Raw genomic sequence first — 15,447 nt, 5'->3', positions numbered from 1 at the left:
AGCTAACAATGTAGTGAACAAATCTGCATCTATATTGGTACCCTTATAAATTTATACATATATTCACAATGCCATGATAATCAAGTTTCCATTTTCCAAAATTTTTAAAATTTCTCTCATTATTAAAACACTATATACATACCCTAAACGTAAATAGGTTAGCATCTAGCTGTCTATGTTAAATGTTCCATAACACCTATTCCGACCAAATCAGTTGGGAATCACCTCAGGAAAAGTAAATAAACCTTACTATACTGAGCAAATGTGAAAAAGTAAGCTCCCTAGTCATAAATCATTCTTAATTAAATCCTGACCTAACAATTTATCTACCAATTTCCCTCCAACAAAACACAGCAATAATAATTAACAATGAGAAGACTAAATGAGCATACCATCTTCTGACTTCTGAGAGTATGAAGGAAATGAGAAGAGATTTCCAAAATCCTGACTTTTTTTGTCATGTGAAGATTTTCTATTAGAAAGAAAATAAACACCACAAAGAGGATATAATTAAAATGTCTGTTTTTAACCCTGATAAGTTATATAATATCTATTGAAGGATTATTATCAGAGTGTAAAACTTTTGTTAATTTCTTTCTCTTTTTCTGTTAAAGACAGGACCAAAAAACCCTTTTTACAAGTGTGCACTTGTACACAAATGATGTTCACACACAGACACACATGATAAATCAATGATTTAACATAAAATAAGAACTGGGCAATGGTTTAAAGTTATTCAGAATACCATTAAACTAAATTCTATGGCTGACAGAAATAATCATTCCAGAATTTAACATCAGCAAATTATTAGCAAAGACCCAAGGAGAAAGCTGAATCCCCTTTAGAGCAGCCAATAACCTTATTATTATTATTTTTTTTTTATCTTAGGCCACAGGTAGGAAATTATTTCAGGATTTGGTCAAGGCCAATTATTTTAAATGAAAAAAATACTTCTTCACAAAACCTCAAAGAGTTTGCATTTTAGTACTGATAGTCACTAATAGCAAGAAAAATCAATCAAGGTCAAATCTAGAGAAGAAACAAACTTCCCCGTTTGAAAAGATTTAGTAACCTTTCTCACAATCAAGAGTTATCCAACAATATCCCATGAGCCTACTGTGTATTTTTGCAAATAATGTTTTATTGGAACATAACTACACTCAATTATTTACATAATGTTTATGGCTCAAGTCTCACTACAATGGCAGGAATGAGTAGCTATGAAAGAAACCATATGGCCTGCAAAACCTAAAATATTTACTATTGGTCACTTTATAAAAACTTTACCAACCTTCCTCTAAATTACAGCAACAGCTGTGGGAACAGTTACAATAGTCACAAGATTAATTCATGAAGAAAACCTTACCTAGAATGATAATTTCTTGGAACTCACTATAAGATCTTTGGCAAAAGCCTAGAACAACTGTAACAACTGTATCATATTATTGAACAGCAGCTGCTTCATTACTTACTCTGGAATAGTTTTTGATTTGACTGGAGAAAATGTATATTCATCTTTATCTAAGCCATCTGAAGGAACAAATTCATCTTCCCCATCATTTGTTATGGGAGATGCTTTAACTTTCAATTCCTCTAAATCATTATTGTCATCATCATCATCAGCATCATCATCCTCTTCTTCAGAGAAATCAAACGTGTACTTAGGTCTTTCAGCTACAAGAATACAAATGATTATCAGTCAGGCATGGTGGTACAGACCTATAGTCCCAGTTTCTTGAGAGACTAAGGGAGAAGGATGGCTTGAGCCCAGCCTAGGCAACATAATGAGATCCCATCTCAAAAAGAGACAAAAGAATGTTAATTTAAATCCTAGTTTTACCCACATGAAATATTTTTTAAAATTTGAGGAAAAAAAACAAGCTTTAAGAGAATAAAAACTAACAATTTTAGCCTCAAAGTGTTATAATCCGTCTTACACTTTCCAGGAGGGTACACAATGCTGCATATTAAAACATAAATTGATGGGACTGTTTGATTAGGATGCTGCTTGTTATACTTACATATTACTAAAAAAAAAAAAAAAAAAAGGAAAGCATTCAAAAGGCCTTATCCCATATAACCCTGTACAAATTACTATGAAGATTTCCCATTTTTTTACAGTTACAAATGACAAATTTTATGGTTCTTTAAAGTGTTAAGCTTTCTATTAACCTCTTAGATTAAAAACTTCCATCTTTAGGGTTCATTTTACTATGAAATAACAAAGACAGTAAATTTTCAGATAAATGAGAAAAGACAGGAAACATTAAACCTCAATATGTTAATAAAACAATAATATAATGCAAAAGATACCAAGTATGGGGAAAGACATGGGTATAATGTAAATTAGTTTTATTATAATTTCTAGCAGGTATTATGGAATAAAATTTTTAAATCATTTATATGCTATAAAATTTTATATTTCACTTTTCATGTATAGAAAAGCCTAAATATATTTTAAAGCACTTAATTAGTAATTATCATGTAACTTATGTTACCTCTGTAAAAGATTCACACACACACACACATTAGGAAAAGAAATTCAATCACCTAATGATTAGAAAATCAAAGACTACAAGGACTGACATATAATTAAAAATATATCTGCCAGAGTTAAACAACCATGATATTGTATCATTCACTTCAATAAATTAGGACTTGGAAAATTTGAGAAGAATTGATAAAACCAGACACACATCAAATTTTAATTGAACTCTTTGAGTTCCTGTATATACAGAAAGGATCAAGTCACATGCTTTCAGAAATTTAAAATAACAAAATGGGATTCTACAGCCTAACCTTACCTCTGTGATTATCTAAGAGACCTATTTGCATGGAAAAAGACAAATTAGGAGAAAAAATTTTATGACACAAGTAGTAGAAAACAAAAACAAAAGTACAAAGGTCTTCTAATCCATCACTGGCATGCTACCAAGGCACATTTTTTTAAACCAAATATCTTAAAAAAGTTATAGAGGGAAAATATCCCAAACTTCATAAGATTCAATAAGAAAATGTGATTAACTTTAGAAAAATATGTGTCCAACTTTTCTAGAAAAGATTATTCTGGAATTTTTTTTGTCTTACTATAATTTCTTTTGTCTTACTATAAATTTAGCAACATAGATAATACTAATTTTAACTTATAGGTCAAACTATACAATAAACAAAAAATATAAAATATATCATAATACCAGCTGCTCTCCTAAGCAAAGAATCTCTTGGAATAACCACAGGTTCTGTTTCTTCCAAGTCACTCTCTGACTTGGATTCGTCATCTGACCAAGGATTCCGTTTCTTCACTTTTTTTGCACCAGGTTTACCAGATGATGTAGGTGTTTTTCTAACCCTTGTACCTAAAAGCAAAACAACAGTAATAAGATATATAGAAATACTTATACAAATGTCATTAGTAATAAGTGTTTAATGAAAAGTTCATTATAAAACAAATGTTCATGAAAATTGAAAATATTACTCAACTACTGGCAACTTCTATTTGAAAAAAAAAAAAAAAAAGCACAATTAAAAAATGCTAGAAATACCCTGTACACAGTGTTCTCTATCTCTGTGTATAACACACACACACACACACACACACACACACACACCCCAATAGTTTCTCACCGGGTTCCTTTTTCTCCTTTTTGGGTTTGGGAACTTTATTTACAGGAACTGATGGGGTCAATGCCTCTTCTCCTGTACCTTCTACTGGTGTTCCACTGAATTCTTCATCAAATTCCACTTTCACTGCTGTGGTATCAAGATCACCCTACATATTGAAAAGAAAATCAAACCAAGAAGAAACATAAAAATTAAATTAACACAAAATATTTTAGAAATATACTTCCAGTTAATAAATAGTCTCTTTACATGGAGTATGTTCTTTAACAATGTGATCCTTGATGGAAATCACTATGGAGATTTCTCAACAGACTAAGAATGGAACTACTATCTCACTCCTTGGTATTTACTGAAAAGAATTAATGTCAGCATTCTATAGCGATACATACATGCCCACGTTTATAGTAGCACATTTCACAATAGCCAAATTATGGAACCAGCCTAGGTACCTGTCAACATATGAATAGATGAAGAAAATGTGAAATACATAGACTGGAGTTTTTTACTCAGTCATAAAGAACCATGAAATTATGCCATTTATAGAAAAATGGATGGAACTTGAAAATATTCTGTCAAGCAAAATAAGGAAAACTCAAAGTGAAGGGTTGTATGTTCATGTGGCAGGCAGAACCTGGGGCCCAGGGTTACACCACGTGCATCCAAAGATGGCCACTGGCAGAGAGCAAACGGCCTTCTGAATATGCATGGAGAAAGGCAGAACGGGTTTACAATTGGCTGTATGATAATCCGTTCAGCTGCCTAGCATGTGGACAGATATACTTTACATGTGTGCTTGAGCTCGGGATCGCTTGACCTTTAACAGGATTGGATGGACATATCTGGTTACAATTGCTTATGCATGAGACTGCTTATATATTGAGGATGTTATTGGAATAAATGGGAAGCTGCTTCATGAACTTCTAAAGAGTACGTGTCTTTTGTCCCCCTGGTTGGGCAAAAGCGCAAGAAGCGGCTTTCCATAAGCGGAGCCGCTTGGAGCCGATGGGCAAAGAAGCTGCGGTCTTTCGTAAGAGCAGCATGAGCCGCTTGAAGCAACCCGTTGGCAAACAGCAGCGGCTTTCCGCATGTTCTCTCTCATGTGGAAGCTAGAAAGAAAAAAGGGGAGAAAAAAGGAAGGGGCCAGGGGAGGAATCTAATAAAAATAGAAGGGAGACCAGAAAAGTAGAAGAACAGGGGAGAGAGGAAGGGAGAAAAAGAAAAAGTAGAAATGAAATTGACCAAATTATGTTGTATGCATGTATGAATGAATGTGTAATAACAAATTCCACTAATCTGTATCCTGCTGAGGTCCTAAAAAATGACTATGATCTGATTATGTTTTACTTTATCAGTAGCAAATGATATTGCTTACAAATCTAATTTTCTGGTACATTCAGTGAGATCACAGCTTATGCCTACAAGTAACCATAAAAAGTAAGAAGTCAGCATCTGAGGATCAAAGGAACTTTCAAATAGCTAAGTACACTAAAAGGCACTTGCAAAATAAGTTCCTATAGTCAAGGCCTATATATACTGGAAAAGACCTTGAAATTATTGAAGGGAAATAAGCAACACATGTCATGAAAGGTTAGGCACTATAAAGCAAAGTCCCCAACCCTAAGACTATGGGGGCAAAGAGAGAGAAGGACAAATCATTATAATACAAATAACAAATACAGAAGGAGGAATGGCAGTGAAACAAGGTGGAAAGTGAGAAACTGCTGAATGCAGGGTCAGGGAAGGGTCGATAGAGAAGCCATTCTGATTGAGTTTCGAAGGAATTATGTAAGTTTGCTAGGTAAGTAGCGAAGAGTGAAGAGCATCACAAGCAGAAGGCAAAGAGGCATGAAATATTACAATATGTTTAATCTATTAGGCTTTAAACATAGGAAATAGATCACTGTGATTCAAGGAAAGGAGAGAAGGAAGAGAAGCCTGGAGGATAAACATAAGGAGGCGAGCAGGTATTAAAACCACTATATACCAGACTCTGCGTGTAGGCAGTGGAGAGTCACTTACTTTTTAGAAATATCATTCTGGTGGTAAAAGAAAAATCTGAAATGAATGAAGTAGAAAAAAAGCAGACATCACAACTAACTAGAAATGGAGGACTAGTTAAGAGGATCACTTTAAAGTACTCAGAGAAAACTTACATAATTCTAAGGCAGTGTCAAAGGGCACCAAAGGTAAGGGGTGTGGATTTTTGGAATTACTTAGTAGGCAGTCCAGAGTATTTATTGTTTAAATGAGAAAACTTGTGTTTCTGACCATTAGTGCTGGCATGAGAGAAGGCACAGAGCAGGTTTTGAAATCAGAACAATCAGTACAGTTTTAGACATGCTAAGTCTGAGGAGTGTGGGGCTTTTCAGGGGCATTTAAGCCTGGCACTCCTGAAAACATCTTCTGGCTTAGGGACACAGATTTAAGAGTCATCACTGAGAGTGGAAAAAGCTCTGAGCATACACATGGTTCTTTGAGGAGAAGATGTATAAAATGGAGAAAAGAGTGCTGAGAACTTCAGCTGATAAATAACAAATGAAAAGAAGAAAACCTATTTTTCCTATGGAGAAAGGCAAGTGTGCATGTGGTGATGAGAAAGCCAAGAGGAGAGTGGTAAAGACCACAGTTTATCAGAATAGAAGAGACTGCCTACTCTAGAGTCACAATGCTACTATGCTTCAAATACTAGCTCTGTACAGAGAACTCTCCAAACTCTAGCTCTTAGCTCTATTAGACTAATTCTCTTTTCCAAACTACCTACATATCTACCTATATATACCTACATATGTAGCTATATGCTTCTATCTATATATCTACATATGTATCTATCTATCTATATATACATACATATGCACCTACATTTATATCCATATACAGTGCCTCCCCCCCAACACACACACATACCTACATATCTACATATATATTCCCTGGACTCTAAAATCAACCTGCCCACAAATATTAACCTAAACATACCATACATCCTGTTTTCTTTCCAACCTTTCCTTCTTCTGACTAACCCTGGCCCATCTTGCTCAAGGACAGGTAAACGTCGTTGTTTTTAAAATCCTCAATAACACCTACTAGAGCCAATGATGTGCTTACTACTTAAGGGCAAAAACAAATAGATGAATATTAAAAGATGACAGTTACTTTGAAAGCCAAACCAACCCTTCTATAAAAATTCCTTAATAGGTCATGATATAGAAATGAAGTTTTATTTTAAAGCTAATAAACTCTTTTGTTCTAAGATTTTAATTTAGAAAGTTGCTAAGTGGAATACTGAATAATTCATTTTAAAAATGAATTAAAGCTGGGTGCAGTGGCATGCACCTGTAAGTCCCACCTACTTGGGAGACTGAGGATTGCTTGAGCTCAGGAGTGCAAGATTAACCTGTTCAACATAGTGAGTGAGACCTCCATCTTAAAAAAACAAAAACAAAAATCCTGAATTAAAAGTAAGCAAGTTTTTCACATGTACGTGATCCTTGATCAATATATTGTTCTTTCCATGGATCAACGCTCTCATAGAATAAGACTTCCTAATCACAACTAAAATATATTAGAAAAAAATACAGCATGATTAAGCACATGGTAAAATTAAAATGATATAAATAAATATATTTTTATATAATATAGAAATAGACTCTACCAATAAGCTAACACAAGAGATGTACTATACCTTCTTTTTCTTCAGCAACTTTTTGCTGGCATCTGCCTTCATGGCGGTAATTTCAGGAATTATTCGTCTCCCATAAGGTGAGGGCATTGTCTCTTCCAACTGAAGTTTCTTCACCTTAGGTTTGCCAACTTTACCTTTTATTGCTTTTCCAGACATTCCTGCCAGAATATCTTCTCGTTCTTGTGCTTCCACTTTCTGAAGTATAATTATAAGGGGATAGGGGATGCATAAACAACACCTTAAAAAAAGATAAACTACAGCATAAAAAATTAAAACAAATTTTACTAAGAAATAAAGCTTGTCTTTCAATCAATCTGAAATTAAGTAAAGGAAAAGAAACCAAAGAATTCTAAGTGAAGAAGACCCAAGTTGTAACCCCAATTCGTTTAACTCATTTTTAATACAAAGGGGTAGTAGTGACTAAATGACTGAAATTACCCTTCCAATTCTAGGACCCTATGATAAATTTATTATGGGATCAAGACCTCTGATGACCTGGTATCATCAGAAGCCCAACAAATCACACAAAGGCAATTCTATTAAGAAGTGTAAAGCTACTTTCCATTGTTTTAGCCATAATAATGGTTCATTATGCAAAATGCAAAATCAGAAAGTATGAAAAATTCAAAGTCCCAAGAAATGTAGATTGAATTTATGAGGTTCTATGTAACAATAAATGATGATATAATCATGATTAATGTCATATATTCTGTTTTACAAAATTATTCTTTGAAATACTTAAGTTTTGAAAGATACAAGGGAAAATGATATCTCTTGAAAGATATTTAAAGAGATTGATAAACACAATAATTTAATTAAAATAACATAAGTTTTTTAATCAGAGACCTGGATTTCAAGACCTTGGCATTTCCACATACTAATATGTATCATTAAAAAAGATATTTAATTATAAAATTATTTAATTTACAGAGCCATGTACCAGGCATTAAAAATTTCTGTGATCCTCATTTTGTGATGAGGGGCTCAGAGAATAAATACTTGTTCTTAAGCATAATGATATAACTCCTCTCTAAGCAAGTTACTTACATTCTTTAGGGTCTGGATCCTTATCTGTATAATAGTTTAATAATAATCTTTTTCATCTTAGGTGGGGGTAAGGTCACTTTGAGAACTATATAAAATATAGTGCCAGCATACAATATTCAATTAATGTTATCATTAGACTGTAAATGATACAGAAAGATGTGAAATTTAAGTCTAAATTGTTTTAGATGTTAAAAGAATACTATAACTAGAATTTAAATAAGTTGCTTGGATCTACTTTGTTAATTATAATAAGATAAGGTGATGAATTAAAAGTTAAATGAACACTTTTTTTTTGGCTGAGACTGCTTTGAATGATGACTTTTCAGTAATGAAAAAATTCATGGGAATAACCACAAAAAGTTTCCCATTTCATTCTTAGTCAGTGATCAAATTTAAAGCAATATCAGAATAACATTAATATTAATCAGGAGCAGTAAGTTTCCTTTTAACATAGACTTGCTTCATTTAAGTGGATCACCCACAGTTCTGGGGATCCAACCCTGGGCCTCATACATGCTAGGCAAGTTCACTACCTCTGAGATATACCCATTAGTCAGTCCAATATTAATTTTGTAATGTATAAACCAGCAAAAAAAAAAAAAATGTATCTCAGATTTTTAAAAAGTATAATTAATGAAAAATATTTAACAAGCATAAATCAAGGTATACTTGTAGCACTGAAAAGATCAATTGAGGGAACAACAATAGTAGCATTAAACAATTTCAGAAATTCTATCAAGTAATATATCAAACTTAAGGATTCTAATTCTGACATAAACTATAAAAAACTAGAGCATGTAGACAATGAATCAGTGAAACAATTTAAAAAACAACGTGGTAGCACACGCCTGTAATTCCAGTGGCTTGAGAGGCTGAGGCAGGAGAATCACAAATTCAACGCCAGCATCGGCAAAAGCAAGGCCCTAAGCAATTCGGTGAGACCTTGTCTCTAAATAAAATACAAAATAGGGCTGGGGATGTGGCTCAGTAGTCGAGTGCCCCTGAGTTCAATCCCCAGTAACAAAAAAGAATAAAAAAAAAAGTAGTATTACATAAGTAATAGTAAATTGTAGTTTACCTTTTGCTACTCAAAATCAGTTGTTGAAATTGCTGCCATTAATTTAATATTTTAAGTGGACAATTTTAGAAAATGTTTGCATTTTATATTTTTGTATACATTTTTTTCTTTTATTTTAAAATTAGAATTCTACTTGGAGAAAACTATAAAATAGTTTTGTTTGTTATAAGTCTAAAGAGACTATCATTCTACTCCCGAAGTCAATTATATATACAATTATATATACATATTGCTCCCTTTCCAGAAAAGCATTAAAATTACTCAATTAGTTGAATAAGAAGTAGTTAAGAAATTTTAACTAATAGAAAGTATTAGAATTAATTTATTCTAAATTTCTAGCATTTATATTCACACACATTTGAAATAACTTCTTTATAAATTTATAGCTCTATAGCTTAGCTTAGAGCTAACTTAGCTGTTAAGTGAATAAAGGTAAAGGAAACTGAGGTGATTTTAAAGGTTTTCATTCTCATCTCACAAACATTACTTTTCCAAATATATTTTAATAGAGACTTAACATACATCTAGTTCTTCAACAAATGCTGCTAAATCTTCTTTCCAAAGATCTGAAGGAGATTTTCTTTTAAGGTCATTGACCTCTCGTCCCTATAATAAAAAAGTAGTAGAGTTTAACATTCAATAACTTCTAAATGTATAAAGGGTAAATCAAAATACTTATATTTGTAAAAAGAAAAAGATATGGGCAATACTGAAATAGTTTCAAATTATTTAACCCACAAAAGTTCATACTTTTGCGTCTCTCTGTTTAATCAGTTCTTCAACTTTTTCTTTAGTAAGAGACCACAGAGACATATTTAAAATATAATTAAAATCAGGGCCTGAAGGAGTTCCTGAATCAGAGGAACTATCATCATGCTGGTTTTGTGTTTCTTCCTCTTCTGCTGCCTGTAAAAAATAATAAACTTCATATTAAAGTTCTGTATAACATCAAATGAGTGTTTAATTTATTGAATATCGAGTTAAAAACTATACAAGTGCTACACCTTCAGGGTGGTGGTATTATTCCAGATTATCTGCAAAATTACCTATAAGCATATATTTCCTATAAAAAATGTTTAAGTGCTGAGGATATACAGCTCAGTGGTATAGCATATGCCTAGTATGTGTGAGGCTCTGGATTTGATCAGTACCAGAAGCAGGGAAGGTGGAAATTAAGATTTTTCTAAAGATGCACAATAAAATGTTTAGAAGCAATAGTATATTTGGTTCCTATTCACCCAGGAATCTGAGGAAAATTTAAATGCTTTCCCCAGAAACTGAGTCATGAAACAAGAAGATACTATCTAAAAAAATTATTGAGAACTAATATTGTAACACTGCATGTTGTCAGATTTTTATACTGATGAATGAATGAGAAATTTGAAAGGCAAAATAAATATCATTATGAAAAATGTGTTTACTTGTAATATAATAAAGTATAATCAATAAGGATGAATTCTTAATAAAAATTCTCTAAAGCAAAAATATTCATGTTAGAAATCAAGTAAATTCACTCAAGAATTTAAGAGTTGGTTAGAGTTAGAAGTGTTAGAGCTTTACTGGAATTTAATTCATAAGGTTTTTTTTTTTTTTTTTTTTTCATAAAAACTGGCAAAAAAATTCCTCCTGTGTTAATATTAAATTTCAAAATTTAATGAATTTAGTAAAAGTTATTTTAGGTGACACTGCCTTTAAAAGTTTAAAAGTAGACATTTCATAAAATTGCATCCATGTTGTTTAAGGCACTCAGATAATTAAAAATGATACTCCATCAAGCAAAAAAATTCACTTTTGTAACAGAAAAAAACTTAGCTTTACAATTAAAAAATTTTAACAATACATATAAATACATATAAAATAGGGTTCGGGTATAATTTAGAAATAAAAGAATAAAAATTAAAAATGCAAAGCAAGATGCTTCATTATATGAATGAAACTAACTCAATTAAGCGACATGAGCCAAATAAGGAATGTTGTTAATAGATGATTGGTAAGTGCCTAGATAACTCATGACAAATCAATTATTCTAGTTTTTAAAAATTATTCATGAGACAATGGGTTGCTAGGGAGAACTTAGGTTGTTAGACTACTGAAGGATATTATTAGGATGCCATAAAATCCTGTTTAGACCCATACTTGAGAAGTCCATTCTGCATAGGTTTTAATGACACTTTAAGTATTATAAATGAGCACTCTACGAATATAAGTATATTTCATTGTTAAGAGGAATATAACTAAGAACATCTTTAGAAATGAATAAAAATTAGATTTTCGAGTTCTAATGTCAGAATTTCATTACGTTTTAGGAAGAGCCTCAATCTTCTAATTAATTCCTTTATCATTCTAACTCTCTTCAACTCGATATAAAAGAACACTCTTGTAAGAGTCATTATCTTTTAGTACTGAACCCCCTCTCAAGTATAAACATGGCCAACATGCCAAAAAAATTTTGATGATGATAGTGCAATTACTTATATCAATTTAGCCTTTACCCACAAATATTACTTTTACCAGAAGGGCATTCTCAAGCCACAGCCACTTTTACCCTTCCAAACTAAGCATTAAAATCATTAGCTTACTAATCAATATTTTAAAGGTATAGTTTAAACCAATGGTGATACAGACATGGGCAAGTAGTGCAGAAACCATAATTTGGAGTTTAACAATACAATAAAACACACTAAGAGGAAAACAAAGTGCTCCAGTCATCTTAATTTTAAGTGTTGCCCATCTTGTCCTACCCTAGTTTCTTCAAATGATCAACAAGCCTATTATCTTAACATTCAATTTACTTAACTTTTACTCACTTTAATATTAGGCATTTATTGACTAAAAATTGAAAAAAGATTAAATAATGTGAACAAAAGCAGAATTTCAATGTAGTTTGGTGGAAAACAGGAAAACATTATGGTTGAGAACTCTAAAGTGTAGGAAAGTTTAAAATTTCAGTTCAAGTTATGTCACATAGTCAACTATTTTCAAAAGATGTTAACATTATCAATATCATATATTCAATTAACCCATTTAAATATCTAAAAAGTTATTTCAAATTTTCTTCCTTTTCTACATTTCTGTTCTCAATCACAATGCTATGTGCCTTTTTAATCTTTTAATTATATATAAAATCAAGTAACTAACTCCTGAAGGGACTCTCAAAGTTTCCATATTCTATTCATTGAATTAATATTACTACTTTATGATCTGAAATGGACAACTTAAATAATAAGACATCAGACTTTAAATCTAAGTTCTAAAATATAATCTCTGATCAAAAATCTAAGCATGGAGGTAGAGTGCATAGTTGGTAGTCAATAAATATTATAATAACCATTTTGTCTCTTGTCTTCCCAGTCTTAATCAAAACAAGATCAAGTGAGCTGTGACCAGATGCCATATTGTGATCATAGACTCAATATTGCCAAATGATTTTGAGTGCTACCAGTCTGACTCCCAGATAGTACACATGCACCTCACAAAAACCACCACCACAAATGACACCCTTTTAATGGCAAGCTCAGAAACAAAAAAAGGCCAAGGAGACTGAGCTACCTTCTCACACCTGGAGTCATTTCTCCAGGCCCTGGTTGAGTCACACTGGCAAAGTGCTTTGTGGGGGTTGTGCACTGCAAATTCCTGTAATGTATCTGTTCTGTGGATAAACAGAAGACTTCAGTCTCCAAACACAACTCAGCACCTTTACCAATCAACACTAAATTTAAAATTTAGGGGTTGGGTTTTTTTGTTTGTTTTGGAAGTTGCTTTTAAAAGCTTCTCTGAATGTCTTTTTTCTGCAAATGATTACCTTTTCTTGTGCTTCTTTCCAGGCTTTCACTGGGTCAGATTCATAACCTCTCTGGACTAACATTTGAATCAAATCTTTCTTTGACCTATTCTCTATGTGAGGGAAAAATAAAGTTAGGATCAAGAAAAGAGATTCAATTTGTATTTGTTTATATTCTACTGATAAAAATGTCTTCTATTAATAAAGATTTTTTTTTCCATTTTAACTAATGTTCAAAATTTTAAAGGTTGCATCTTACCTATAGTAATTTTCCCTTGTATCTTCTCTAAAATGAAACGGGCCTGATTGTTAAGCTTTGTAGATTCTGCTCCCAACATTCCTACAAGCCATTCCTTACGTAAACCATAATAACTTAATCGTAAATCAAAAAATTCTTTCAGAATGTCTTGTACAGTTTCATACTTCTTCAGACATCCCATATGATCAAAGAGTACCTAAGCAAAAGATAAGCTTTTTTTAGATTATATAAATTCATACTGATATATTAATTTATATAACATCTATGGTATGTAGAATAACCATAATACACATATATAAACACTACCCCTAAAAGCCATTAAACAGAAACAAATCATTAAGCACATTTCTATTCCTTTGGTGCTATAAGAAACCAATAAATTCAATTCTCAAAAACTATGAAAATATTTAAAATAATAATTTTCATAAATAAAAATAAGTCCTTTTTAAAACACATTCTTAAATTAGCTATAGAGCCACAAAATATTTTTGCTTTAAACTAAAAACATACATATTCTCTAAGTTCTCAGTCCCTCAGGTACTCAGCAAATGTGCATTTGCCACATTCTTTTATAATTACTTGTGCTATAACTCAATTATTCAAACTCTATCATTTTTCTTCTTTTTGTATTAGTCTTTCTTAGTAGATTATGACACATTTTTTCAGCCACTGTGCTACTACTAGATTTTTTTTCTTTTAATCTATTTAAAATCTAAAAGTTAATTAGGAATGGAACTTGGGTAATCATACCAACTTTTTACCTTGCTCCCCAATTATACATATAAACATAAATGTACAAGTTTAACAAAGCCAAAAAAAAAAAAAAATAAAGCTTAACAAAGCTGATTAGAGTTATAAAAAGATACGTACCCTACAGTTAAAATGCTAATAGAAATGGGCATGAGTACATACAAACCCTGCAATAATCACTTTTACAACTCCTAGTGAGTGTGAGTAAAGGTGTGTGTATCCTGTGTGTTTACACCCAGATACATAAACACAAAGTTGAAAGTAAGGGTAGTGGATAATTGAAGAAAGGAATGTATTCCTAGATTCTTCAACAACTATACAGGTGGAAAAATGCATGCAAACTTACATATAGTCACTCTTATCATGAATCCAACAACAAACCCCTGTATGACATGCAAGAAAGATTAATAGCAAATCTGATATATTACCATGGAATTACAAGTAAGAGTAGTCTGAAGCTTAAAAACTTTATGTAATCCAGCAGCTTCTGCTTGTGCTAGTTTCTCTTCCGTCATTTTCACCACAAATTTCACAGTTGTGTCAGTATGATATTCTTTATAATCAGAAATTAATGCTGGTGTTTTATCTGTTCCATTTAGCATAGGTTCTAAAACCTGTTCCTTGTATACCTATAAAAGATTTAAAAATCAGCAATTTTTTATGACTTATCTCATGTTCTCTAACTAGAAGTCATGCAATCTTTCAAAAATTCTCAACTCCTGTGGGGAAAGGAAAATTTTTGTCTATTGCCTCTTGCTCAAACACTATAGAAAAGAACATGTGAGGATATCCTCAGTGGTGAGAAGACATATAAGGTAATGGTTCTGATCTACTCATACTTGAAAGGGCAAGATACAGTCCAAGAGTATGCAGAGGATAATATTAACTAGAACTGACAAAAATTATATGCATCTATTTAGATTTATAACAGCTGACACTGACTTGTACTTACTAACCATTTTATAAGGATTCAAAACACTACTTGTTATTCTATTCCTTTCATTTTAAGGTAAATACAAAGATACAGTCTCTTAAAAAAGCACTCATCTAACATAAGTCATACTATATTATTTGGATAAGTTTTAATTAAAATGTTTTAACTATTTGAAAATTCAATGCAAAATTCAATTGAATGGATAAAAATATATACAGGAATTTTTAAACGCTATACAGAACAATTATGGATCAGTCTTATAATAAAGACTTGCTTAATGCAATGCTCTTCTTATGGG

The 15,447-nt window shown here is 31.9% G+C and overlaps 1 protein-coding gene across 4 annotated transcripts in view; it reads right to left on the bottom strand.

Annotated features, from left to right (window-relative positions):
* TOP2B (DNA topoisomerase II beta) overlaps positions 1 to 15,447 on the bottom strand; it is a 59,195-nt gene that overhangs the window by 6,178 nt on the left and 37,570 nt on the right. For all 4 annotated transcript variants that reach the window (XM_079114262.1, XM_079114261.1, XM_079114259.1 and 1 more), the window contains exons 23-32: positions 14,644 to 14,844; positions 13,466 to 13,661; positions 13,228 to 13,319; positions 10,176 to 10,331; positions 9,948 to 10,031; positions 7,301 to 7,495; positions 3,625 to 3,769; positions 3,195 to 3,356; positions 1,473 to 1,674; positions 393 to 472 (exon numbers count right to left, since the gene is read on the bottom strand). In XM_079114262.1, the coding sequence (XP_078970388.1) occupies positions 393 to 472; positions 1,473 to 1,674; positions 3,195 to 3,356; positions 3,625 to 3,769; positions 7,301 to 7,495; positions 9,948 to 10,031; positions 10,176 to 10,331; positions 13,228 to 13,319; positions 13,466 to 13,661; positions 14,644 to 14,844 (1,513 nt within the window). The remainder of the gene's footprint in view (positions 1 to 392; positions 473 to 1,472; positions 1,675 to 3,194; positions 3,357 to 3,624; positions 3,770 to 7,300; positions 7,496 to 9,947; positions 10,032 to 10,175; positions 10,332 to 13,227; positions 13,320 to 13,465; positions 13,662 to 14,643; positions 14,845 to 15,447) is intronic.

Source organism: Sciurus vulgaris (genome assembly GCF_902686455.1).
Source record: "Sciurus vulgaris genome assembly, chromosome: 16".
Taxonomy (NCBI): Eukaryota; Metazoa; Chordata; class Mammalia; order Rodentia; family Sciuridae; genus Sciurus; species Sciurus vulgaris.
This window is presented reverse-complemented; position numbering and strand designations above follow the sequence as displayed.